Here is a 26476-nt window from a genome sequence, read left to right as displayed (position 1 = left end):
ATCTCCTGCAAAGAACCTTTATTCCCCACGTGGTGCTACAGGAGGGCACCCTGAAAGCCTTCTCTTTGCCACCACCCCAAAGGCTGCACCCCGGCAGGTTTGGCCCCAGGACCCTACCTGTGTCACAGCTGCATTTACTGCTCCATGGGAACAAGGAGAGGACCCCGAGCAAACAGCTCAGGAGTCTGGGAGTCCTGGAAAGCAGCATCCCTGCTGCAGGCTGGATCAGAAGCATCCACACCACCTTCCCCCCAACCCACCGCACTGATGTTTGTCTGCCAGCCCCTGGGGCAGCACAGTGCAGATCACCCTCCTGACCACAGCCCCACAGCTGCAACTAAACCTGGGGACACCCGGTGCTGAGCAGCTGCACGCCCCCTCCCCCAGATCCCTGAGCTGCACTGATATCATCATCATCATCGCTCACCTCTGCTGATGTCATCACCTCTTATCTCTGCCAATGTTATCACTGCACTGGCGCGAGGTCCCGGATGGCTTTATGGCTTTCCCTGCTCTGAAAGAAGGGGGTTCTGCTCTCTGTTCATCCCAGCATCATCCCTTCAGGTCCAGCATTGCCCCTCTGTGGACCCCGAGAGCACTGCCGGCTGCTGCGAGCGCTGGGGTGGCTTTGGGAACATCCCACCTGAGTGCAGGATGGACCCCCCCCCTTCTCACCACCCAGCCTGGGGTGCCAGCAGCCGGCCTCAGCCTATAGGACCCTGTCATGGGGACCCAGCAGATGGCACTGCCGCCTCATGTAGAAGAGATGGGGATGCAGCTGCTGCCTGTGGTGACATCCCTGGGGTCAAGGCCACCCGCTGGGGGCACGCCAGGCCCTGGCAGGCTGTGACAAAGGGAGTGCTTCCCCCTTTCCAAAGCGGGAACCTGCACCTCTCCTCTTGGGGGACAGGGAGCAGCAGAGAGGTGGTTTCATGCAAGTCCCCTTTTTGGCACGTTTGGGGCTATTTTGCATGGTTCCTTTTCAAACGTTGGGTGAAGGCTTCCCTGTGCAAGCATCTACCTGTGCACTCAGTATCACCTGGAGAGCATGGAGAGATGGATATGTGCTTGGAGAGAGCAGGAAGCAGCAGTGGGAGCAGAGACAGAGCAGGGGAGCACCCAGGGAGCGGAGACCCCGAGCACAAAGAGCGGATGAGGGACCCAATCTGTCTGAGGCGACAGTGAGGCCGGGTGAGAGTGAATGAGCATGAAGTGCTGCCATTGTGCTTGGCACAATGAGGACCATATGTCAGGGCCTGGGCTGGCAGCCGGGGACAGCGGAGGTCTGGGAGCCATGCAGGGGCTTGAGCTCCCCTAACTTCATCCCCAGCTCCATGCGGGTGGGGAGGGATGGGGATGGGGATGCGTCCGGTGAGTGGGGCAGGCTGGGAGTGCTGGGGGCACCTCCAGTATCCATCAGCTGCCATCGCCCCCGGCTGCCCCCCTTTCCCTGCCTCCTTCCCCTGCTCCCTCCCCATCTTTATTATTTCCCCTTTGACGCATCTCCGCTGAGCAGAGCGGCTGCCGAGGCCAATTGATTATATGAAGAAATTTGGAGCAAGTCGACGAACAGCTGCAGCCTGCCCCCCGGGGGATGCTCGGGAGCAGCGCAGACAAAGGAGCCGCAAACTTGCTTCCCCACATCACACGGGGCGGGCTGAGGGAGCAGGAGGGCACCAGGGGCTCATGGGGACGGGGCAGGGGATGGGAACAGAGGGGTGCAGAGAAGTGATGTTGGCTGTGGAGCTGAGGTTGTGCTGATTGCTCAGGGAGAGCGAAGGTGGCTCGACTGGGGGTGCTGGTGCCTGGAGCAGATGTCCCCATCTCTCTTCTGGCACTGGGGGGATGCTCGTCACATTGCCACCACCGCCTCCAGAACCCCACGGCTGCTGGGAGGAGGTGGTCACAAACAAGGTTAACAGGAAAGAAGAAGAGAAGCGGGCACTCCGAGTTCAGGATCTCTTTTTGCTGGCAGTTTAATTCATTTCCCCCTCCCCGACTTCCTTGTGAACTCATAAATAATAAATCCTCACGCAGTCCGAACAGCCGAGATGAACGCACGCTGGGGCACACGGGGGTGGTTGGGCTGCTTTCCATCGTGGTCGTTTCTGTTTGTTTCTTTGCTTCCTAAGTTTCCTTTCCGAAAAGTGCACAACACAGCAAATAAATAATAACATTTATCAATAAATTAATTCAATAAATATCCTCGTGGCACAGGGGTGTGGGCTGAGTGGAGGGGATGGGTGGGCTGCCCTGCTCTGTGCGTGTCCCTTGGGGATGCCACATCCCCGAGCACGTCCCATGGGATGGAGGCAGCGCTGGGGATGCAGGGTGATGGGGGCTGGAGCTGTGGGCAGTGCAAGGACAGGGATGGAGCTGGGCCATGTCCCACCCTGCAGTGAGCAGCGCACTGCCTTTGGGCACAGCGGGCACTTTCTGCTCTGTCCTGGACCCTGGGGAGCTCTGCTTGTGCTCCTGCCACCGCCAGTGCAAAATTAACTCTTAGAAAATAACGGGGGAGGCAGAGGAAGAGGCAGGGTGTGAAGATTGCTTCGGGGTTCTCGGGGATGTTGGTGCAAAAAGGAGTGTGTAAAGGGCCAGGGGTTCCACGCTCACTCTGCGCAGAGCTGAGGGCGGTGCAGGAAGGGATGCACAGCTCTGGGATGAGGTGCTCCCACAGTGGGAGGCATTGGGGAGGTTGGGTGTGCAGCAGAAGGGCTCAGCCGGGCCTTAGGTGACAGCAGCTCCAGCCAGGCATAGGCCAGTGCAGCCTCAGGCACTGTGCAGCTGTTCATGGTGCAGTGTGGCCGGATCCTGCCCTACATCTGCAGCACACTTGAGCACTCTGTGCCCCACCAAGATGGAGCTGGAGGGGCTTCTCTGTGCACAGGGCAGAGCGCTGGGGAGGGGGGGTGGTCCCCAGGTGGTGCCCTGTGGCTGGAGGGGCAGACGGATGGGACTATGGGCTGCTTGGTGCCTCATGGTGCAGTTTGTGGCTTGTAGAAAAGAGGAGACATGGGTGAAGGTGGACCAGGTGATGGCTGTGGGGACAGATGGACGGATGTGGGCTCAGGATCCTGCTGGCGCTATCGGCGGGACATGCAGCAGAAGGACGGACAGACGTTGGGAACAGACGGGCTTCAGGCAGCAGGTCCAGCAGGACAGACAGACGTCTGATGGGCGGAACAGCCTGCTTGGCTCAGGCAGGACGGACAGACAGATGGATGTGGGCTTGGTGGTGGGGAGATGCAGTTTGGATAGAGGCAGAGCGGGCAGGTGGGATTCGGTCCATCCGAGCAGTCAGACAGATACAGGAGCAGCGTGGTTGGGTCACATCTGGACAGACGTACTCAAGCCCTCGGCCCAGCATGTTTGGGTTGGAAACGGACGGGTGGCCGGACAGACAAACAGACACAGGTTGGGAAGCTCAGACATCCAGCACGTGGTTCAGGTAGGAGATGTAGCAGATGGCCAGGCGGAGGATCTCGATCTTGGAGAGCTTCTTGTCGGGCGGCAGCGTGGGCAGCAGCTTGCGCAGCTCGGCGAAGGCCATGTTGAAGGCTTCCACGCGGATGCGCTCCCTCGTGGCGTGGGCCGTGCGGTATTTGGCCGTGGCTCGTCGCCGCCGTCGCCGTTCCTCCCGGCTCAGGTGCTGCAGGTCCTTCTTCACCGCCTCCCCCTGCTCGGCCCCGCGGGGCTGCGGGCACAACGCGACGCCGGATTCCTCCGCGCTGCCCACGCGGCCGCAGTCGCTGAAGACGGATTCGGGCTCGGAGTGCGCGGGGGGGAGGTCGAGCTCCGTCTGCTCCGAGTTGAGCATGGTGGGTGCGGATGGGTGGGTGGTTGGATGGACAGACGGACAGATGCTGAGCTGAGGATGGAGCCAGGTGAAGTGGATCCACTGGGACAGGACCTCCGGCTCACAGCACAGCCCCGCTGGCTCTCCTCCTCCTCCTCCTCATCACACAGCGTCTCTGCGCGACTTCAGAGTGTTTTCCTTTTTCTCGCTGGAGGGGCGATGGCAATAAACTGAGAGAAGGGCAGGGTGCATAAAAATACAACAAAAATACAAACATCAGCAGCTCTCGAGCGGCTGAACCGGGCCGGGGGCTGTCAGGTGTCAGAGCTGAGCTGCAAAACAGAGAGAGGGGCTCAGGGTGGGGAGCGGGGAAGCATGGAAACTGTTGTGCCACCCCTGCTCCACGGTGGTGGCTGGGGAATGGGGATAGGGCTGGTACAGGGACAGGGAAGGGGATAGGAAAAATAGGGGAAAGGGGAAAGGGGAAAGGGGAAAGGGGAAAGGGGAAAGGGGATAGGCTCCAGTGGTTGAGACAGAGCTCAGAGTGGCTCTGGGAGAAGGTGGAAGCTGCTCCTCCCGGCTCTCCGGAGGGATGACAGGTGGTGGATGAGTGAAGGGGAAAAACAGACTGCGGGGGCGAGGGGAAGGGGGGCTCAATTGTATACTAAATGAGCCCGTATGTCATGGATCCTGGCACCCCAGACATATGGAACCCAACACAGCTGCTTTGCTTGATATGTCCAAATAGGAGCTGGCTGCGTGCTCCCTGAGGGCTCCTGGCCCCGGGCTCTTGGTGCTGCAGGCAGGGACCTGTACAGGTGCCCACAGCCTGGGGATGGCTATGGGGGCAGTGATCCCAGGCAGGGGATGGGGAATGAACTTTGGAAGGGGAAATGCTGCTGAGCAAAGAGACGGCAGCCGGGCTGGGAAGAGAGCCAGGTGGAGATGTACAACATATTACATCTCTCTGGCCTGACAAGCTTGTAATGAGCTGAGAAATGGAAACCAAACGAATACAGACAGGTGATGGCTGGGGAGAAATAGCCCACGTCCCGTTCTGAAGGACGGGTGATGGACAGAGTGCTTGATGTGCTCTTGCAGAAGCATATACATACAGTCCCCACCAATCTCACATGCAATTATGGCCATTAATTCCCACCCGTGTCCGTATCTCAGCCCACCAGGTCTCTGCTCACTCCTGCACACACCCACCCTTGCACTGGGATACTCAGATTTCACTAAAATAAATTACCTGGACTTTTTCCTAGAACACAAACCAGTGCGGCAGTAGAAGTAAAGCACCAAATGCTGAACAAAAAGTTGTTCCTGCAAAGTCCTTGGCCTGGAGAAGAGGGAAGGAGCTGCTTTAGGTACGTGCTGATAGAAAGGCAGCTCTTGGGAGGTAACGTTAGGGCTCTGAGTGTCCAATAAACCCCATGATAATGAACTGTATCCTTGGGGGAAGCCTGAGCTGAGCTCTGCGTTTGATGTGCTCTGCTTACTCTCAGCACAGATACAGACCAGCCTGTTCCAGGCAATGGGAGAAGCACGGAGCTGCGCACCTGAAGTTCCTGAAGCAGCCCTACCTGCTGCACCATAGGGACAGCAGTGCCTCCTGCACTCCTTTCACCTTCTCCAGCCCCATATTCCTCTCATCCCATTCTTGGAAAGCCAAGACCTCCATCCTCCCACCCCATCCCTTCTGCTGGTGGCTCTGCCTTGGAGCATCGCTCCCATCCACTGTCTGGACCCAGGAGTGCAGGGTGGGAGGAGGCAAATGGCTGGGCTGCTTCCTTGGATGCTGCCACCCTTGTCAAGTGGCAGTCCTGTGCCATGGTGTGCAGAGGGCTGTGGGATGCAGTGTGGTGCTGCCTCTGCATCCTCACATGTAAGTTGTAGTGTCAGAGACGAGTTCTGCACGGGGCCTCTCTCCCTGCTTTCAGGAGGATGTTGGCAGTGGACACTGCACTACTTGCATGAAGGCAAGTTCCAGTGCTGCACCCCAGTCCTGCTCAGCCTTGCTCCTTCTTTGCAGGGTTGGTCCCCCCTCAATGAGCTCTTCCTCTGCACGGGTACCTCGTACTCTGAGCTTTTCTCTGCTCTGGATCAGCCATAAGCTGCCACATTCCTAAGTCCATCTGTGACAAGGACTCCCCTTGAACCCACGCTTGTCCCAGTCCTACCTCCAGCAGAGCTCTGGTGATGCCCCAAGAGAAGCAACGTTTCCCAACCTCACCCTTTTCCTTGTGCTCCATTGCAGCAGTGTGACCATTTCTGAGCGCTCCCCACCAGACCCACTCTGAGGCCGTTTGAGCGGATGCTCCTTTCCTTCTTTCTGCTCAGAAATCCCCCTCCTGCCCCTCTCTCAGCACCCAACCCCACAGCATCGCATCACTGTCCCACCCCAGCAAAGCCTCCTTACCCCTGACTTGATGACCATTCCCAGGCTCCAGCTTTCCTCTTCCTAAAGCCCAAAGTAATCCAGGAACCGCTCGCTCATCCGTCCATGGAGGAGGCAGAAAGTTGGCGACCTGCTCGGTGGGATGAGCCCCGGGATCCTTGGGGCCCGAGCATGCCACGAATGGGGCAGGAGCTCAAGGACCGTGCGGGGAGATGGACACCAAGGAGGCATGTGCCCCACGCGCTATATATGCACCCCGGCCTCGCACACCGGGTCCGACCCCAGCTGCCTCATTGGCCGCTTCGCCGCTCCCCCCCTCATAAATATTAAAGCCAAGAGAGGGGATGCCATTGGCTGTGGGGGAGGTTGGAGCCCCCGGGAGAGGAGGGAGGTGGAGGTTGGATGTGGTCCTGGAGGGTGGATGGAGGTGGTGGGCTGGGAGGAGGGAGGAGGGAGGGTGGGGGTGCTCCGGGAGAAGGCGACATCTGTTCTCCATGCATATTTCATAAAGGAGAAATGGAGAGATGGGAGTGAGCGTGGAAGGGGAGAGATGGGCAGGCGTAGCGCTGGGTGGGACGGGAGCGGCGGGGCCGAGGCTCAGCCCTGCCTGCTGCGGGGTGAGGCGGGCTGTGCTGTGCGTGCATCACCCAGGAGTGGGGCTGGAGATCCAATCCCACGCAGCTCCAATAGCATCACTGTCCCATAGGTGCTCCCTGTGAGCTGTTGTAAAATTAACCAGGAGTAAAGTTTGGGGAGGAGAGAGAAAGTGAAAGGAAAAGGCACCCGGAGCGTGCAAGTGCTGCTTTGACACACTGCTCACCACGGGACAACGATCTCTTTTGTGGGTTAGGCTTCATCTGAACCTCTCGCCCATTCTCCGATTTCAATTTCTTCCATTAAACTCTGCCTTGAAAAAATCCACTCCGTTAACTGTTCTCTCCCAGCTCTGACAGCCGCACATCTCCCACCCCACACTCCATTCCTGCGTGTGCCCTCCTGCCTGCAGCATCCCCCCTCATCCCTCGGTGCTGGCTCCCTGCCCCACTTCTGGCCCCTGGGGCAGCTTCCTCCCAGCACGACGAAGCCCAGGTGATGGGCATGGGCACCTGGGCCAGCTCCAGCCCGCGGCACGGCTCAGCAGATGGGCTCAGGGTTTGCAGAGCGAGCGGCGGCCGAGGCGGAGGGATCAGGTGGTGGTGAGAAGAACTGCCTCACCATTGCTATGGCACCGATTAGCAAACAATATTCGCCTAATGAGCTCATGGCAATCATTGCATCCACCCCGAGAAAAACGCACAGCACCCGGGTACTGCACGGGATGCAATGCACACCCATCACCCCGCACACATCGCTCCTCGCGCGAGGGAGAGCAGCACACATATGTCTGCAGGGTCCTCAGCCCCACACCCCCTCCTCCCCACACTCACAGCCTGGCCCCATCTCCCCCGAGAGCCCGCTGGGCTGTTTGCATTCGCTCCTTGCTGCCTCCTCTGCTCCGTGTCCCTGCCAGGACGCCAGCAGGGCCCCCCCTCTCTCTGCAGCTGATGCCGGGCTGCTGCGGGCACCCTGCCGGCTGTGGGCAAGGATGGAACAGAGCTGCTCCCAACAGGGAAGCCAGGACTATGCTGCAGGGTTCCTGCAATGGGTTCCCACTCCCGTGGCTCCCTGCTCTCTCCCCGCTGCGCTTCCAGGGGCAGTGCACAGGATGTGGGTAGGGGACGTCAGCCAGGGACAGCCCCTTGCTCAGAGCTCCCATCACCTTAACTCTGCCCTCCCAGCCTTCCTCCCCCCACAGGTGCTGAGCTGAGGTTACAAACGACCCTTCACTTCTCAGCATCCACTGCCAAGAGTTAGGGTTGCAAAGCAGTGGCTGCAAACCAGGTGTGATGCGGATGGCAGCAGCCCACTTCACCAACTGCACTTGTGCAGTCCTGGAAAAGAACAGCAGCAGCAAACCATTCCTGTTGGGATGGTTCCCCTCAGGTGAAGCCACAGCCCCAGGTCTTGCAGGAGGCTGACAGCAGCATGAGAAGCTCAGGGCCATCTTCCTGTAACCCACCCCCATGTTTCCCCTCGGCTCTGACCTCCCCTTGCTCAGGGCCCATGTGAGCAACCACGGTCCCTACGAGTTTGGCTGCTGCTTCCTTTGCAAAGAACTTCTGGGCTTTGGCTGTCCTACAGCCAGCCAAGAACTGATGGGAGTTGGGGGAGGGAGGACAAGAGAGCCTTTGGCTTTGTTCTTCACTTCTGAATTTCCCAATTTCCTTCTGGCAGGAATTGGTATTCCTCGTCATGACCACCTGGGCTTCTCCATGGCGGTGCCCACACATCACAGCCTGCAGGAACCCTCAGGATTCCCAGGTTCTGCTGTTCAGTACAGCACTCAAGGAGCAGTGAACGGCAATGGAAGCACAGTCAACTGCAGCACTCCCTCCCTCCCTGTGCCCCGCGATGCTGTGGCTGAGGGAGGTCCATCCCTGTGCCCACCCCAAGGGCTGAGCTGCTCCCAGCTCTGTGCACAGTATGGAAAGAGGCTCCGAGAGGCAGCGTTTGGCAGGAGAGGAGGTGACATATTGTACAGAGCCACCCGGGACCGTACTGGCCTCTGCTTGACAGGGAAAACAGGCAGCGTTAACCCTTGGGCTGCTGGGGCAGACCCAACTTTTCTACAGTGAGGGGCCACGCACCCAAAAGATGAGTGGGAGAGCTTTGGGGGGGGGAGTCCCTGCCACTGCTAAGGGATGGTGCTGGGGCATCATCACTTCTGCACCATGGTCCCCATCTCCATGCATGAGGTGTGAGCACATCCACCTCTCCAGAGAGAGCCTTCTGCAGAATCAGAGGTGCTGAGCTGCCTTTGCTCCTGCAACAACCCCACTGCTCGCTCACAGCAAAGCCTCCTGGAGCAGCTTTGGGCTGCTCCCTGCAGCAGAGCTCCTCCAGCATCAACAGGGATGGTTTGCTGCTGCTGCTGCTCTTTTCCAGGACTGCACAAGTGCAGTTGGTAAAGTGGGCAGCTGCCACCCCCATCACGCCTGGTTTGCAGCCACTGGTTTGCAACCAACTGCTGCAGCTGAGTGGGCTGCAGAGGGCACAGTGCTCTGCATGGATGGTGCAAGGCCTTGCCAACCACATCGCAGTGCACAGCTGGAGCTCAGCAGGCTGATGCTCCAGCCCTTGGAGCTCCAGCCCAGGGCTCGAAGCCTCTTTGGACAGCGTTGGAGCACGTGTTAGAGCAGACTGGCCATGCAACCTGTGCACACTAGAGCGTGCATGAGCAAAGCTAAGCTACAGGACACCTGGGGAGGTGGCAGAGCACAGCCCAGCACCTCTCAGCTCATCTGTGTGCACACCCATGTTTCCCTGTGTACGTGCCCATGTACCAGCAGCCCCTGAGCCATGCAAAACACCCCAAGATTGACTTGTGGCAGATCCTCTCCTCTCCTCTCCTCTCCTCTCCTCTCCTCTCCTCTCCTCTCCTCTCCTCTCCTCTCCTCTCCTCTCCTCTCCTCTCCCTTTGTCTCCCTGCCTTTTATTGAGTGCAGGTTTTGTGAGCGGCCGGTGACAGACGGCCCCGGTGCTCGATAACCAGACAATCTGTCACCACCACCACTGACAGCTTTCACAAGGAGCCCCTTTCCTTTCATCCTTCCCAGTTCCCTTCGCCTCCGCTTGTCCCCCTTCCACACGTGCTCTCTGGCTTTGTTCCCCCTAAAAGCCAAATAGCGACAGAAGCTCCTGATCATAATATTGCTCTAATCGAGTCTGTCATAATCGGATCCAATCTAATTACGTTCAGATCCCTCTCTTCTCCTGACTCTCTCTATTGCCTGTCCATCTGTCCCTCTCTTCCCTTCCAGTCTTTGTGTCCATCCATCTGTTATCTGCAGGCCTTTCTCCCTTCCCATCATCTCCCTGGGCCCCTGCCCCATTCGCAGTGGCCGCCCCGGCCCTTTCCTCCAGCGGCTCCCTCTCCAATCCATCTCTCTTAAAGGCCTCTCCATCAATCCATTTAGCAGCAGCTCCCTGCCTCCTCTCGCCCATCTGCTTCTCCCTTTCTGCTGGCTGCGAGATGCAGGGATGCTGTTTTGTTTGTATGTCGATCTTGATTAGCCCCAGAAACCTCTCTGCTGGAGCCGTGCTGGCGCTGGGGAGGGATCACCTGGGCAGCAGCGTGCTGGAGGTCCTAAGCAGCATCCTCCATCCCTGCAGGACCCTGCATTGCTGATGGGTGGGTTGTGCAGAAAGGATGGCCAAAGCACAGAGATGAAAGGACAAGGCCACAGGAGCACAGGGTAGGCAGAAAAGGAGCGAGTTGGAACCACTAAATGGGAGTTTTCCCAACACCTCCTCTCCAACTACATCCAGGGTCTTCCCATACCTTTCCCAGCAGCAGGTGCTGGTCTGTTGGAGACAAGAGCAGCGGCAGAGATGGACCCTGGGCATGATCCAGCCTGGCAATTCCTATGATGTTATTTGTAGTATTCAGACCCTGATTTTAAAACACATGTTGGACTCAGATGCCCACTGGTTGCCGGCCAACAACCTCTGCTTTGCTGCAGTGGTTACCCTGAGCTGAGCCTTCTCTCCTTCATCTGGACTCACTGCTGCCCATTGGGTATGACACAAAGTTGTCAATGATCACAGCAGTGGGAGTGCTGGAGAATGACTGTAAGCACCGTTTGGGACACAGTCTATTTTACATTGAAAAATTATTTAAGAAGACACCAATTTTTTTTCTCCCTGTCTCCACTGCTTCCTTCTCACAGAAGCCAAACAGCCCTGGCTTTGTTCTGGGTATTAATTAACTTTCCTGCCTCTTAATATTCTGGAGCCATAAAGTTCCCATGAGCTGGGATGCTGGGCGCTAAGAAAACACACATTTCCTCTCCTTTCTCCTTGTCTCATTGACTGTCACCCCCATATGTCTCCCCCCTCCAGGCACAAGGGCAGCTGCAAACCCTCCTCTCTGGGCTCAGCCCCAGCCCTCTGCCTCCTGGGAGGCAGCTGAGTTCAGAGGTCAGGAGCGTCAGTGGCATCTTCTTTTTGTACAGAAATCCCTGGTAGAGCAGCAATGGGGAGAGAGCAGAGGAAATTGATGCTTGCAAAAGATGCGTGGCAGGGGAGTGTCTCCGTGAGATGCCTGGGGGCTCTGCTGGAGAGACAGCATGTGCCAGCTGCCCTTCTCAGCAAGGGGAGTCTGTGCTCCCAAAAAAAAGCTCGTCTAGGCTTTGATGTTGCTAGAAGTGGAATGGGGAAAATGTCTTTAGAGCAGTGCCTGGATTACCGACCTCCCTCAGAAGCAGGGCAGGGGTGGGAGGTGGATGAAGGGTCTGCAGGGAGCTCAGTAAGGACAGAGCTCACTGAGCTGGGCAAGGCAAAGAGATGAAGTAGATTTCGGAGGCAGAGACCCCTGGGTTCCTGGCTCAGCACATTGTAGCAAAATGACAGGCAGCAGGTAGTGAGTGAATCACTGCTCTCCAAGCACATCAGGAAAGCTGGTTCCAGCACTGGTCTTCTCCAGGGCTGTCCTGCCACCACCAGGATCACCCAAGCACCCAGGGAGATGGGAAAAGGTGCAGAACTGCAGCTTTTACCTCCAAGAACGAACAGCACAAGGTGCAGACAGGCAGCTGCCCCTGGGAACTGCTGCCCCAGCCCTCACTGGCGTCAGCAGCATGTTTATTTTGAAGAGCAGTCCAGCAAGACTTGCAAGAGGTTGCATAACTTCTTTTTCCCTTGGCAGGAGGCTGCAGAACTTGCTTCTCCCAGGCTCCATCCCTTGGGGGTGAAATTGCTCTTGACTGCACAGTTCTCCCTTTTCTCCTATTTCTTTGGTCAAACATGGAGCAGAAATGATCTCCTAGACCTTTCACCCTAGCAGAATAAGCAACCTGCTGAATTCAATGACTAAAAAACACCAAGGATGCTGAGTGCTTGGACAGCACTCAAAGCTGCCCAGCATCTGTGTGCATCAGGAAGAACAGGTTAGACCAAGAATGATGTAAAACAACTTCAAAATGTAGTAGTTCTGGAAGAAACTCAATACTCGTGCTTTGGAACAAGCCAAAGTCTGAGAGGCAGAAGAGAACGTTTTTTTCCCAGTACCTGAACTTGATTGTAATGCAGCAACTGCATTGGAGGGAGCTTTTGTGCCCTCCAATGACAATGCTGGAGGGGTGGTAACCTCTGTCATTGCACAAAGCTTGCTAGAGGTTTCTCAAAGCCAGAAAATAGGGAGTGTTCCTATGAATTGTTTCCCCACTGACCTCCGTCCTCCTGGACTACCTGTGGCACACGTGGTGCTTGCTGCAAACCTTCCTTGCACCAAGAGGGTGCGCTGCTTTGAGTGGCAGCTTCAAAAGAAGAGCAGACATGAGCAGCAAAGTTGTTTGCTTTCCATATGCTACGCATAATTCCCCATGCAAACTTATCTAATTATTACAGAAAACAGGCTTTGAACATGGGAATTATCTTGCTTGCATCAGCTACCTCAAGGAAGGCCGTACCACCAGCTTTGCACTGTCACCCAGAGCAGCAGCAGCATGAATGGGAGCAGAGATGAGGTCCCTGACTTCAGCTTTACCTTACTTTGCCATCCAGATGCATGCAATTGCATCTCAAAAACTCGGTAATTTTCTTCCTTCTGCAAAGATAAAAATAAATCTACGTTTATACCAACACTCAAATGACTTTCCACATTTACGTACTAAGAAAGCCCTTATTCCCCATTGCTTATTAGCATTAGGGATGCTCTAATTAATGCACATAATCTCAGGAGTGATGGAGAAAAGTGTATCAGGGGAGTTATCAACTTTAAGGTTGGCGCAGCTGAGGACAGCTGCTGCTTGCTGTATGAGGATGGGAGGAGGAATGGGGACGTGCTCAGCTCCAAACCAAAGCAGCTACTGCATGTTGTGAGGGAAGATAAACAGGGAGTCAAGCTTGTTTCATTTTCAAACTAGGGACATGCACCTATTGCAGATAACTGTACTCGGAGTGAAGGCATGGGGAAGATGGCTTAAGAGTGAGCATTTGCAGGGATAAAGCACGAACTCTGGGCTTAAACCAGCCAACAGCAGCTCCCCAAGGGACAGCAATTTACTTGCCATACACAAAAGCAGCAAAGGCTTTCCCAGTCCCAGCGGAGGGCAATGAGCACTCCCAAATCCACTGTCAGCTCTTTGTTTGGAGATCAGCGGTGAGACTGAGCAACTGAATATTGGTCATACTGATTCCAGCTCCTCCTGGCACGCCCCATTTACAATCTGGAGAAAGATGCAGGTGTGTTTCCATATGAAATGGGATTTCATTCCCCATGACATGAAAAGCAGCTCCTCTTTCACCAACGCTGTCTCTACTCCAACAGAACACCTCTTTATTTTAAGTACTGTTCAGCTCATGGTCTCGAGAGCATCCCTCACCACTGGGAAGCAGGGCAGAGTTGGGCTCGTGCCACAGATGGGAATGGGCACTCACAGGGGAAGGGCAGGGCACAGAAACCCAGGCAGAGACTCACTCCTGTGGCTCATTTACTTCCCAACGAATCCAGCAATCCCCTTTCTTCCCCACCCCCTTTCATCCTTCAGGCCCAATTCCCAGAGGAAGGGAGGCTCAGATCTGAGCAGTACAGCCCGATCATCAAAAGCCAGCTGAGCAAAACTAATTTACTGACCATGGCAAAACACAATGAGGAGGGCTGGAAGCACACTGATGGCTACTGCCTTTCCTTTCACCCCTCTGCTCAGCGACACTGCTGGCACCATAAGTTTGAAGGACACACAAATCTATGATGCGGGGTAAATTTTGGGCTGACAGTCGAGCGAAGTCTTTTGGTGTTCTCCAGCATTGGCAGCACTATGGAAAATGTGTCTCTGCCACAGCAGCTGCCAGCTTAGCCCCTTGCTTCTCCCGTCCCCTTGTCAGCCACTGATAGGAGGGCTGCTCATTGCACTGTCCACAGGGAGACCTGTTGGCCATCTGAGGAGTGGCATAGGCACAGACAACGGAGGCAGCTGTTTGTTTGCCTCACCAGAGAGCAGCTTGGAACAAAAAGCTGGGAGTGGAAAATGGGGCTGGGAGTGGTGAAAGGGTTTATTTCTGTTTGTGTGGGGAAAACGAGCAAGGAGAGGGAAAAAAAAAAAAAAAAAAAACAACCAGAAGCCTTAATGAAAATAAAAGCCCAGACCCAAGCATTGAATCTAGATTTGAAATTAATTTGCTATGTAAAGAAAATATAACCAACTTACCTTATGAGGGTACAAAACTCTTGTCACATCACAGGCTGTTTTGAAGTCTATCTCACCTGAAGCACGTTCAGCACATAAATAGTCAATAATTTGGAGGAAACTGATTCATTCTGTCCAAAGATTAGGAGTTAGAGGCTATGAAAACCCTTACTATAAAGAAAAGATATCTCCATTTAAACTGAGATTTCAGTTTCTTCGGTGCTGCTAGAAGAGATGAAAATAAATCAGGCACTGAAACATTCTGCCAAGTATCAGGAACAGTTTTCCTGATAGCAAGATGCATTAGCAACTGGAAAAAGTCTCCCTCAGGGAAGCACTGAAAGCACAAGGTCTGAATTACTTTAAAACTCCAGAGTTTATGTCTGGTTGAGAAAAGACTTAAACACAATAAGCTTGCATAGCCCTCTAGGGAAGCAAAAAATGATGCTGGCTTTAGTGCTAGTCAGCTCTGATTTCTGTGATTAATCCTCCCTACCTGTTTTTGAGATCCTCACTTTGGACAACAGCACTATCACACCTTTGAATCAATACTGTTGAAGAACAGGTGAATTTTCACATAAAAGGAACAAGGAGGAATGGCTGAGTGCCTGGTCAGACATCACTGCTGGCCCTCAGAGCCCAGTCCTGCTGCGAGCACGCTCTTTATTAAACATGTTTAATATATCAGTGCCTAAAATGAACTGAGATGGAGGCATCACCACAGACAGCACTATAAGAAAAGAGCAACCATCCCTGCCTTGGAGAGCTATCAGTCTAAGCTGAAACAAATGCTGTTCCTCCCAAGACCAAAACACATTGCAGCACTCACTGATTTTGGTCCTTTGGGCAGCAACTAAAGATAATGCAGGCAATGGGTTAATCTGTAAGCAGAGATTTCTTTTTTAATTAAACAGAACTATTTATATATGTACAAAAACCCAGAAAATATTGCACCATTTAAAAAAAAGGATATTTTACAACTAATCATGTGTTAAACACGCTTGTCCTCCCTGCATTGTAGTATATACACAGATTCACAGCAACTGTTGGACGTTAACAGGCAACCCGTGCTATTGGACACCATGGAAATGCACTGGTCCACACATACCCCAGAGAAAACACCCCTCCCACCCTCACCATCATGTAGGGAACACGTCCATTGCTTTGTCACCTTGGTGGCATTCAGGAACAATCCTCTCACGTTTCTCAGAATAAGGACAAATTAAAAACAGAAGGCTTTGGGAACTTCTCAGTCACAATTTCTTTCGGGCTTGATCGGCACAGTCTCTTACGTTTCAGGGCTCAGTCCCCAGAACTCGAGCATGGAGGCTCTGGAGAGAACCATTTCCGTCCCTATCCAGAGAGAGGGGCATTCCAGTGTAGTTTTATCTTTGATATTTGCAATCCAAGGACTAAGACTTCTCGTGCCTTGAGAGCATCTTCAGTAAGCCACAGCCCCAGGGTCCCGAGGGATGCTAAAAAGTACATCTGCTTTGGCGTTGATAAAATGTGTGGCGACAAGAGAGAAGACCAGAATGGCAATGCCCACAACCAAAGTGATTATCTAGGAAGGGATGAGAAATACTTAGCATTGTTGCCAACAAAGATAGACCAAAATCTCATAGAAATTTTATTGAATGGGGGGTCACTGTTAGAAACAGAGACGACTCACTACTAAGGCACCACGCAAAGTGCAAACTCACCTCTAGCTCCTTGCTGGCTACTAGAAATATTCTGGCACGGATCTCCTTCCATCGACTCTCTGTCCATGTGGAATACTCTGTAGATCCCCATTCCCTCAGCTCAAAGGCAGGAGAGAGTGCTTTGCTCAGGCGAACAGTTGACCGAACGCAGTAGGGGACTCGTGATGTTGAGTTAGGGTCCAGGGAACCCTGCACCCAGGCATAGTCATACATCTGCAACAAAAAAAAGACATTAAGAGACAGTGAGACACTAGCAAATAACCAGACTGTCTTCTGGTAAGAGAGAGAAGGGTTTTTCTAACTGTTCTCATTGTCAGGGGATCCTTTTATTTACTTCTCCTCTGCCCTTCAGTGTCAGAATGCTTCCTTGTTGGAGGATTCGATCCAGTTCTCCCATGTGTGATTACAGGCAGTACAAAGCAATCCTAACTAGCTTCCCTCAAAAGCAGAAAACCAGAAAATGGAACAGCAGATCTGTCCTTGCCACTCCAATGGCACTTACTTCTTTCTCAGCATTAGGTGTTTTTTCAGGGTTCAAGCACTCTTCCTTGGTGAGGTTAACAACAGTGCCTGTGAGGTTGGCCAGGACGTACTGCACAAGGTAGGTGGTGTTCACAGGGCTGGAAACAGCAACGTAGTGCTGGGGAACATCATCACCTGGAACAGTCAGAGAATTGAAATTGATGGGGAAAATGCCAGAAGCAGTGATACTGTGGAGCTTCACAAAGTTGCCAGGTAACATATGGGGTCAAACACATCCCTGTGTTCTTCCCTATGTTGCTTACCCAGAATCCCTTTCAGGTCTGGTTTAATGATGGACTGAAACCAGGAATTGTTCATTTTAATCAGAAACCCATAGAGCATTTGAGTGATCTGGAAAGAGATGTAAATTGGTTTATACAAAGAGGAAAGAACACAGCATCTTAATGGCTACATCTCTCAAGATTATTTGGCACAGAATGCACTTTTCACTACAGAGACCAAGAGCATAGCAAAGCAGAGACTATATGTCACAACTGTACATTATGTGAAAACAAGAGTTTCATTCCAGATCCACTGATTCTTTACTTGATCCCTGTGGCACACTCTGCCATCTCACCTCAGTTTCCACTTCTTTGCCCTGAGATGGAGAGGCAAGGAACTAGAGTGAAAGTTTTTTCATTCAGCTGTGATGGAGAAAGGGGGGAGAGGCAAAGCCCTCATGGAGACAGACAGGACAGCATACTGTGTAAACACACATAAACAGAGACAGAAGGGAAGTACGTGAGGGCTCATCGTAGATGCCAGGGACTCAATTCCATCTGCTCGTACCGTTTTTGGATCTGCCTGAATAGCAGAGGTGTCATTGGCTCCCCCTGCAAGCCGGTATAGAGCACGGGCGACCACTGTGGCAACTTCTGCCAGAGACTGCAAAGGAAGAGTACTCTGTGTTAATCAAGATAGACAGACCCAGCAAAACAATTAAGAGCAAGCCAGAACCTACACATCCATCAGCATGCTTATGTCGCACCAGCATTTGAGTGCCTTTGTAAACATACAAAGCATTCCCACCTTCTTTCTGCCTTTTTTGGAAGCAGCTTTCCCCCTCTCTCCGTGAGCCCACCTGCATTCTGCCCCTACTGAAAGCCTCGTCCATCCCAGACAGAGCAGCTAAAGAAAATATAAAGTTGGAACCTTGGCTGTGTCTGTAACATACTCCAGGGTCTCCTCGGGGCTAAGCCCCTCAGGGTATTGCATCCTGATGTTCTCTGGAGTGTCATACATGCTCTGGTAGTATCTGAAAAGAAGAAAGCAAAGAGAGGTTGGGGAGGAGCAGAAAGAAACCACGGGGCATGGAATTCAATTCAGAGTATGCTTAAAGCAAACAGTGGGAGCAGTCTCCTGGGAGCAGAGAGACAGCTCTGCCAAAGCACTGCCCTGCCACACGCTCCTTAAACCATTTAATGAGGCTTTATAATTAACTTGGCCCTTCCACAGCTTCTCCCATCTGAGGATCTCCAAGCAATTTACAAGCTGTGATTAGCTTTCAGGTGGGCGACAGCCCCATCTATTAAACGGATAGAGAAACTGAGGCAAGGACAACTCATGCAGAAGGTCTCATGGGAAGAGAGCTTTCAATGCAAGCCATGCTAGCGGATTTTATTAATGCCTTATTTTGAAGGCAGTGAGGAATTACAAGTGAACTTTAGGAGAGATTTATACCAAAGTGTCTGCAACACGCACAGCTGAACTGGGAATTGCATGGTCTATACACCTGACATTCCCAGACAACCTGGGATTGCTCTCCCCAGACTAGAGATGGTCACAGACCAGGAAAGCATGCTGTCCTTCACCTCAGCTCCTCCTGCACCTTCAAAGCAGTGCACGTTTAGAGCTAAAAGGGAAGAAAGGGAAGCTACTTCCTTTTGATCATGCCAGAGATTCTCAGTAACAGAGAAGGGTAGAAAATGAAGGCAAAGAAACAATTTGAAGAGTTTGGATGAAGGGGAAAAGGCAAGAAGAGAAAAAGCGAAAAGGGGATGTCTGTCCTCTACCCCTCATCCCCATTTCCAAAGTTGAAGCGAAGCAGATCCCCAAAGAACACCCAGTATTAGGGTCATGTGAGGTGAATGAAAGTGCCCTTTCTAATGCCTGGGGCTCTCTGCCATCACAAATAGAAAACTATATGGAAAAAAAAAAAAAAAGAAAAAGAAGCATCTAGCTTCTGGAAGAACAGATGAGGCTTAGGCACGCTCAGTTGCCATTTGCTCACCTCTGGCTCCCAGCCAGCTGTGGGGAACATTTTCTGTACAAAACTGGATTTCTTTCGGTTGTCAGAATAATTATGTTGCGCTTGTTCAATTACATGGCACACGTTTGCTCCTCCACTCCCCCCGGCCTGCCGTTCCACATGTGCTGGGCAGCACAGCCCTGGCAGAGGCCTTGCAGGAGCTGGGGCTGCCCTCTGCCGGCCCCACTGCCTCCGGCCATGGGGCAGCCCAGAGTAATACCTGTTCTGGAAGGAAGCCTGGTGGTCGGTCAGGACCACCCCAGGAATGTGCCGGGCTCGAAGGAAGCGTTGGAATGAAGATGGGGGAAGAGACTGTGAAAATCCAACTTCCTGTAAAGTTACGTTTGCTCCTACGCTGCTATTACTCAGAATATCGAGCAGGTTTTTAATCTGAAAAAGAAAAAACAGCACTGTTCCAATCTTTTTGTTTTGAATGAGCAGTTTTTTTCTGGGAAGTTTAACATCCTGAACATTTGTAAAATGCTAAGGATCCCTCAGAATTTCGGTTAGGTGAACAACTACAAACTGCTTTCACTCACCTGGGGCTCAACAGTGGCATTCAACCGAGAGACAGGGTCTGTGTGCATCCACAAAATGGAGCCATTCCTTAAAGCCACCTGCAAGAAAAGAAACAAGTAACAAAACACCTTCAACACATACGAGGACATGACTAAATCCAGTAGAGTCAGGAAATCCAGACCAGAAAAAAGAACAACAAAAGCAGTGAAAAACGATGGTTGAGAAAACCACACCTAAACTATTACAGAGAAATAAAGAATCAAAATATCCCCCAGTTCATCTCTCACCTGATTCAACTCCACAAAAGAATGGATGTTCTCCAAACGAAGAGGAAATTTGTCTTTTTCCATATCATACACCATTCGTGAACTGCCAATATAATCAAAAGTCTCCTGCAACAAGGTAATAAAAAGAAATAAGAAAAAATCCACACATGGCTCACATACAGAACACTGCTCGGCACAATTAACAGCACCGTTTGAGAAGCTGAGGTGGAGCAAAGCCAAAAGTTTGAGGGCTAACTGCTGCACTGAATATTTCGGAAGGTTTGCATAGCCTGGCTGACACCAGACTACCAAAGGAAATATTATGTTGTAGGCTGAGATGCAAAGGACAAAAATGAAGGTAAACAGCAAAAAACCAGGAGACAGCTATTGCACAAGCAAGAAAGGCACAGAGAGAAAGTCAGACTTCTGTGAGTACTGATAACTCACAACGGTACTGCAGTGAGTAACAGCAGAGAGGCATTACTACACCCTCTACTTTGGTGTACAACCCCTGTTTCTGGGAGAGTAGAATGTGAAGTCAGAGAAAAGGGCAAATCCTCCATTCCAGGACTTAAACATATGAAGCTCTCCTGGAAGGAGGGCTATCTGTTTCCCTAGAAAAAGCAGGCAAGATGATATCAACAGCTTCGTCAAGGAAACTGCAAGAAGCTGAGCATTGTCTAGAATGAATCAGTGCCCCAAAGAAGAGAATCCCCATGACAGAAAAGGACAGCGAAGTCAGCCAGCCACCAGACTTTCCTCTTGACTATTATACAGCCAAGTCTTATCACTCCACTTACATTCTGAGAGCACGACAGAGAGTGTTTGCTCTACAGTGCTGTATGCTCTTCTCCCTGAGGGAAATTCTGACTAGGGATGTATGTGCTGGGGAGGGTGAATGAAGGGAATCACATGGCCACAGCATGGGGCTGTGGCAGCCAGTTTCACAGAGCTGCACAAAAGAAGCCATCAATGTAGATGCCTTCAGGGGAACATCAGCTGTTGGCCGTCAGTCCCTCCTCCACAAGCTTGTTCTGTTTTTTTCACAGCTGCCAACTCCAGTGCTGGGCTCTCAGAAATGAACTACATTTTGACGCTGTCAACACATATATTTTTAATCTAGTTTTTTTTTCTGGGCTTCATTTCAGAATTTAAAGCCTAGCCATTGCTGTTCATTCTGAATGGGAGTGGGACAAAAAACAGACATACAGAGAAGCACAGTGGGAAGAGACAGGAGGAAAAGTAAAGTTTGACTTATTCATCCAGAATGAACTGTGGGGCAGAATATGCACTGCCCCATTGGAAGCTCCATCTGCTGTTGTCATCCCAGTGAAATTAAGATCCTGTTCTCACTAGGGGAGTGGAGAGAACCACGGTGTGGGGATGCAGATAAATGACTTTGCACAAAGAGTAGGAAAGAGTTCATTTGCAAGGAGCCAAAGGCTGATTTGCTATTCTGAAACAAGCCAAATGGTGGAGCGAGGCTGCTGCTCTTACCCCTTGGAAGAAGGTGAACATTATATTCCTTTGCAGCAAATGAACATCTGATGCCTTATGAAGGGCTTCAGCAGCAGCCAAGTGGGTCACAAAAGAGGAGACAGCACTCTCTGCCCCAGGTGCAATGTTCCAGAAGAAGGAATGGCTGTCAATCTGTAAGCATGAACAGCAGGCATAAGAAATGTGCAGAGGGATACTGTACTGGGAAAGCAAATCTGCCACTTCTTTTTAATCCCACTCATCCCACTGTCAAGGGAAAAAATCAAATTATACTGCCCAATGAAACTTCAAATACCAATTGCAATAGCCAATCCAATCCAAACGAAGGGCAGGAGCACAGGAAGAAATGGAAATAAGTAAGACCCTACATTCACATCTTCCCATAATCCTTCCAGTCCACCCTCTGCAAAGCAAGATTAAGAGATACTTACTCGTGTAGCAACCATAATAAACTCCTTCTTAGGATCCACTTTTTCAGATGAATTAATAGGGTGCAAGGTGCTCCACACATTGTAATCAAGCAGAGGATCACATACAGTCTCTAAAAAGCAGAAACAACATCGCTTGAAACTTGAGATTATAGTAGAGAGAACTGAAAAACAATCTTGCTTGTCAGCTGTAGCTCACCAGTTTCATCATGACAAGGAGAGAAATCTGCTCACCTGGATTAATGCTGAAGGTGTTTTGGATGGAGTTGCGTCTCATGCAGGTAACAGTGCTGGTGACAGCATGCATGTGGGAAAAAAGCTGCATGGCACACAGAGGGTACTCAGGGCCAGATCCATCAGTAGGGACGTTATGGTCTTGGTAACACTGGACAGAAATAAATATCATCATGAAACTTAGCTTGTCTGAAATAGTATTATGTACTGCCTATGAAATTGGATCATGTATTTTTACTGTAGATATCAATATCTGTGTTGAGTTAGTTCAACTTCTGGCCCCTTTCCTGAACTGTGTGGCAGCTCCCCTCTCTCACAGTCTGGGAAAGTTAAGTACCTGTTTAATAACTTGAGTCTCATTGGCATCTTCAAGTAGAAAAATGGGGAAGTCAAAATCCTCATACGAAAGCCCACTCCCCACTGGATTCCACACAGTCCTATTGCAGTGTGCATACTGAGGGCCATAGTCTTTGGAATAGACACCTAGAAACAGAAGGAAACAGGCAAATCTGAGCCTGCAGAGAGAATAACAAACTACAGCAAAGGTAGGGCTTGCTGAGAAAATGGCAGCAAGTACAGAACGAGCACCATTATGGGCTAGGGAACCAGCTGACAAAGCTTAGACATGGAGCTGGTCACTGCGTGAGGCAGAGTGGCAGAGTCTGAGAGCTGTGCCATGCATGGAGAATACAAAACATGCATGCTTAAAGCCATCCCATGCCAGGAGGCTGGCAGGAGAACTCAGTGAGCATTTATCACATGCTGAGAGAGCAGTGGAGGCACACAGAGAAACATTATACTCTAAAAGGAGGAAGATACTAAACAGCATTTTCTGAGCTCATCATGTGCTGGAAATACCCCTAAGGCATCTGTAATGTGCCAATTGTTTTAACACCTAGGTATTGAGCAAGCAGCATGAAGGCAAAGAGGCAACAAATGCCAGTACAAACTCATCTCAGAGTTTGCACATCATCCCTCACAGCTGAGGAGGAGAAAGTTTAGTGCAAACTACAGAATGGCAATTTCTCTCCACGCAGTGTATGACAGTAAATTAGCTGCAAGAAAAAAAAAATAGTAAAGTGAAAACCTAACTGAAATCACATGGGGAACTCAGGTAGGAATCAAAAACAGTACCAAATGGCTCAGGGAGTTTAACACGTTTCATCCACTTTATGGAAAATCAAGCTTTAATGACGAGGTGTGGAAAAAGTATGTGTTTCAAAAGTGAAAGAAAAAGAAATTAGCAAACCTTGGTCAGACTGAATAGTGATTTCATGCTGGTTTATCCAGCTTGTCAGTCTTCCCCCAGACATCAGTCCAGGCCTCACTAGGAACTGATGAGATTCCAGCTCAGGCAGTTATTTCAAAAGGGCATATCAAGTAGGTTATCTTAGATAAATTTTGACATGTAAGTGAAGTTGCAATTTCACGCATCCTCTGCACTTCTTGCTTTGACCTTACAATGTAATGGAACTGCTTCTCCCAGCAATAAGAAAGACTTAACATTTCCTTACCAAACCCATCATTGGGGCACTTCAAACCAGGAGAAAATCCCTGGGGAGGGTTAGGTTTGGCAATAGACACTGCAAGGCCTGACACTCGTGAGGTTCCCTTCAGCTGCTGCATTACCTTCCTGGAACAGAGAAAACATAGGTGAAATTTTGAATTCATTAATGAAAAGTTACAATCCAAGACACACCATTGCTGATGGTGAAGACACACTACGTTCAAGCACATGATGATGTTTTTGATCAAAATAACCATCATGTTCCTTTCTCCTCACCATTTGAAAACTGTATTAAGATGGCAACAACCAGAAAACTTCAACCACTTTCCTGCTCTGCCTAGGAGATGTAACAAACACTAACAATGTTGTTTAATGAGCTTTAGGAAAAGCTACAGCGATTAACTTGGCATTAGAAATTACACAGAACAGAGCTCTTCTGACAACCAAACCATACATTTAAGAAGATGCAAACCTGTGCAGTAAAACACAGTAAAAACAAGCGTGCCACCCTCACTGTACTTCAGTACAGTCAAAGATGATTTTGCCATCTCTCACTTGAAAAATGACATTTTTTATAATAAAATTATGGGTCCACATTGGTCTTCTGGGCTTCTGTGACCTAGGGAAGATAAAAACTATGACAACTGACCTGTTGAAGAGGTTTCCATCTAGTAATATCATGTAGGGTGGGTGTGGGCCATCAGCAAGCACCCAGTTTAGGTCCTCCTCCTTCTCAACTACATGTATCACCCCTGTGTCTCCACTGATGGAGGCTGTGGAAAGAGAAAATACCCTTCATGTTTCACTGTGTTCTACTTCCTTCGCACCCTCGGCAACCCCAAAATAGGGCAGCATGAATCAAAGATCTTTGAGAAAGAACAGCTGATATGAGATGAGAGATGGAGGAAGCAATTTGGTGAAGTGGCACTGTTTCACTGACACAGAAGAAGGAACAGCAGTTCTCAGGAAAAAGCAATGAACAGTGCAGGATAAAAAGTTATGGAAACAAGCTCTGAGCTTTAAAAGCCTGCTTTGTTTGAGCACTGACTTTAGCTGGAGGCAGTAAGACATAATACAGCAGAAAACTGAGACCTCAAGACAGAAAAGCACGAGGAAGAAAAACACGAGGGGAAGACAGGACCTGCCTGCCTCAAGGACATAGTCACAGCAGCTGACCATCATGGCGGGCTAAAGATTGCAAATTCAGAAACTGGGAGCTCAAAGAGAGCTCAGCAAGGAGAAATAAGAGCAAAAGATCATGGCCACAAAGGGGATGAGCAACTGAGTAGGTCTCCCTGCTTGTCATTTCATGCCATACCAAAGAAAGCAGAGGGTAGACAAAACACTTTTATAGGAGTCCACTAATACAAACAAGCCCCACAATTATTAATGGCCATCATTGGACACTGCTCATGACTGGGAAGGCAGAACCCCATGCCCATATCTGCACTAACGCCAGGCTCACGTCAGAGGGCAGAAGTCAGGGAACAATGCACCTTGGGCTACCTGTCAGACTAAGCTGTGCTGCCCTACAGTGGCAGCTGACAACCTCTGCTGCAGGGAGTGACTCAATCAGGAAGCAAAATTCAATTACAAATTAGCAAAACGATGACTCATAGGAACCCCTTTCTACACATAGTAACTTCAGAAAAGAGTATGTGAATTGGGCTACCTTGTTTTAATTCTCATTTCTACCAGTTAAGCAGTCCTGTTCCTACACCTTAATATGACAAAAAACATACAAAGTTAGCAAGCAGTGCACAAGCAGCTAAGCCAAACCCTCCAGTCCCTTCAGATGTCACTTTCTTAATTCTTAACACTCTGTCCCCTTCCTCTCCTAAGTTGTGAACACCTAACACTTTCTGCATTAGGCTCACAACTTCACCTTGTACCCCAGGATGCTGGTGGGGCACAGACAGCAGAATCTGCAGCCACAATGCTGTGCTGTACCTTAGCTTTATCCTGAGCAAACATTGTCTGTGTGCACTGAAAATGCTGCTCTGTGCCAGCCAAGGCATGGATTTTCAAGGACACAGACTCTCCTAAGGCCTAATCCTCAATTTAGAAGAAACACATCAGTATGACTGAAATGGGATTGGAAAAGTCAGCAAATGGTGATGAGAACACAGGCAATGCTGATTCACACAGGACAGCAGCATTATTATCCCATCTGTCTGGAGATGGCCACCCCAAGGAGCATCTCCAACTGTACTCACACTGGCAGCCGATCTGGTGTGTAGCATTCAGAAGACGAACACACGGCGCCGTTTTGTTCAGGGGGATGTAGATCTTCCTCTCAACCGAATTCCCCTCACAGGAGCCTGAGGAGAGGACACAGGCCCACTTCAGGGAGGAGCTCCCACACTTCAAAGCCCTCCCTAAAATAGTGTGGGAGGGGGATGTTGAACCTCTCCCCAGGTGGAGGGGAACAGGAGAGGGCTCATAGAATGGCCCGGGTTGGAAAGGACCTCAAGGATCACAAATCTCCAACCCCCCACCACATGCAGGGCCACTGACGTCCACATTTCATACCAGCTCAGGCTGCCCGGGGCCCCATCCAACCTGGCCTCGAACACCTCCAGGGATGGACAGGGCATCCACAGCCTCTCTGGGCAGCTGTTCCAGCACCTCACCACTCTCACAGCAAACAACTTCCCCCTGACACCCAACTGAAATCTGCCCTCCCTCAATTCCAACCATTTCCCCTTGTCCTGCTGTTTCCAAGAGCTGACTCCCCTCCTGTTTGTAGGCTCTCTTTAGGTATTGAAGGCTGCAGAGCGGTCACCCCGCAGCCTTCTATTCTGCAGGCTGAAGAAGCCCAGCTCCCTCAGCGGGGCTCCCAGTGCCCCACCTCGCAAAAGACCTCCACCTCAGCGAGGGGTCGGCCCCAGACCGCGTAGGCCCGGCCTTATCCCTCTCCCAGCCAGCCTCACCCGCCACCAGCACGGCGAAAAGCAGCGCCGGCAGCGGCCGGCACCAAGTCTGGAACGAGACCCAGCGACTCCCTACAACAGCCGTCACTCCCCGCCTGCTCCCGGCTCTCTCCATCGCCGCCATCTTCCAGCCCAGTTCCTCCAGCGCCACCGCGCATGCGCGGCGCCGGAAGCCGCTCTGTGTCAGCGGA

The 26476-nt window shown here is 51.3% G+C and overlaps 2 protein-coding genes across 5 annotated transcripts; both read right to left on the bottom strand.

Moving 5' to 3' along the window:
* Positions 1 to 1890: 1890 nt before the first annotated feature.
* On the bottom strand, positions 1891 to 8150 carry NHLH1 (nescient helix-loop-helix 1). 4 transcript variants are annotated; one of them, XM_090127208.1, is made up of 3 exons: positions 6222 to 8150; positions 5052 to 5141; positions 1891 to 4007 (listed from the first exon to the last, which is right to left on the bottom strand). In XM_090127208.1, exon 3 carries the CDS (start codon positions 3818 to 3820, stop codon positions 3428 to 3430), a length of 393 nt encoding a protein of 130 aa, XP_089983334.1. In that variant the 5' UTR covers positions 3821 to 4007; positions 5052 to 5141; positions 6222 to 8150; the 3' UTR covers positions 1891 to 3427. The 4 variants fall into 4 exon arrangements, 2 of the variants coding, with proteins under 2 accessions (XP_089983334.1, XP_031462143.2); XR_016460509.1 differs by lacking the exon at positions 1891 to 4007 and adding an exon at positions 4104 to 4131; XM_031606283.2 differs by lacking the exon at positions 6222 to 8150 and having other exon boundaries at positions 5052 to 5400.
* Positions 8151 to 15304: 7154 nt separating this feature from the next.
* NCSTN (nicastrin) lies at positions 15305 to 26451 on the bottom strand. Its single transcript, XM_031606334.2, has 17 exons — positions 26286 to 26451; positions 25569 to 25673; positions 24002 to 24125; positions 23360 to 23478; positions 22183 to 22328; positions 21846 to 21996; positions 21615 to 21724; positions 21184 to 21336; positions 19708 to 19812; positions 19441 to 19518; positions 19122 to 19291; positions 17806 to 17908; positions 17443 to 17538; positions 16917 to 17004; positions 16634 to 16788; positions 16132 to 16344; positions 15305 to 15992 (listed from the first exon to the last, which is right to left on the bottom strand). The coding sequence occupies exons 1-17, from the start codon at positions 26407 to 26409 to the stop codon at positions 15870 to 15872; spliced, it is 2163 nt and encodes a 720-aa protein (XP_031462194.2). The 5' UTR covers positions 26410 to 26451; the 3' UTR covers positions 15305 to 15869.
* Positions 26452 to 26476: the final 25 nt, after the last annotated feature.

This window comes from Phasianus colchicus, chromosome 30, assembly GCF_987193195.1.
Source record: "Phasianus colchicus chromosome 30, bPhaCol1.hap1.1, whole genome shotgun sequence".
Lineage (NCBI taxonomy): Eukaryota > Metazoa > Chordata > Aves > Galliformes > Phasianidae > Phasianus > Phasianus colchicus.
The sequence above is the reverse complement of the archived record's forward strand: the minus strand, read 5'-3'. Positions and strand labels throughout refer to the sequence as shown.

What these genes read in the sequence shown, in the direction of transcription:
- NHLH1 (XM_090127208.1), bottom strand. Translation starts at nt 3,820, where the DNA reads ATGCTCAACTCGGAGCAGACGGAGCTCGACCTCCCCCCCGCGCACTCC.
- NCSTN (XM_031606334.2), bottom strand. Translation starts at nt 26,409, where the DNA reads ATGGCGGCGATGGAGAGAGCCGGGAGCAGGCGGGGAGTGACGGCTGTT. An exon ending in TGTTCACCTTCTTCCAAGGG is followed by an intron (nt 19,813 to 21,183) that starts GTAAGAGCAGCA and finishes ACCTTGTTGCAG; the next exon opens with GAGACTTTTGATTATATTGG. An exon ending in CACCTAATGCTGAGAAAGAA is followed by an intron (nt 16,345 to 16,633) that starts GTAAGTGCCATT and finishes TTTTTGTTGCAG; the next exon opens with ATGTATGACTATGCCTGGGT.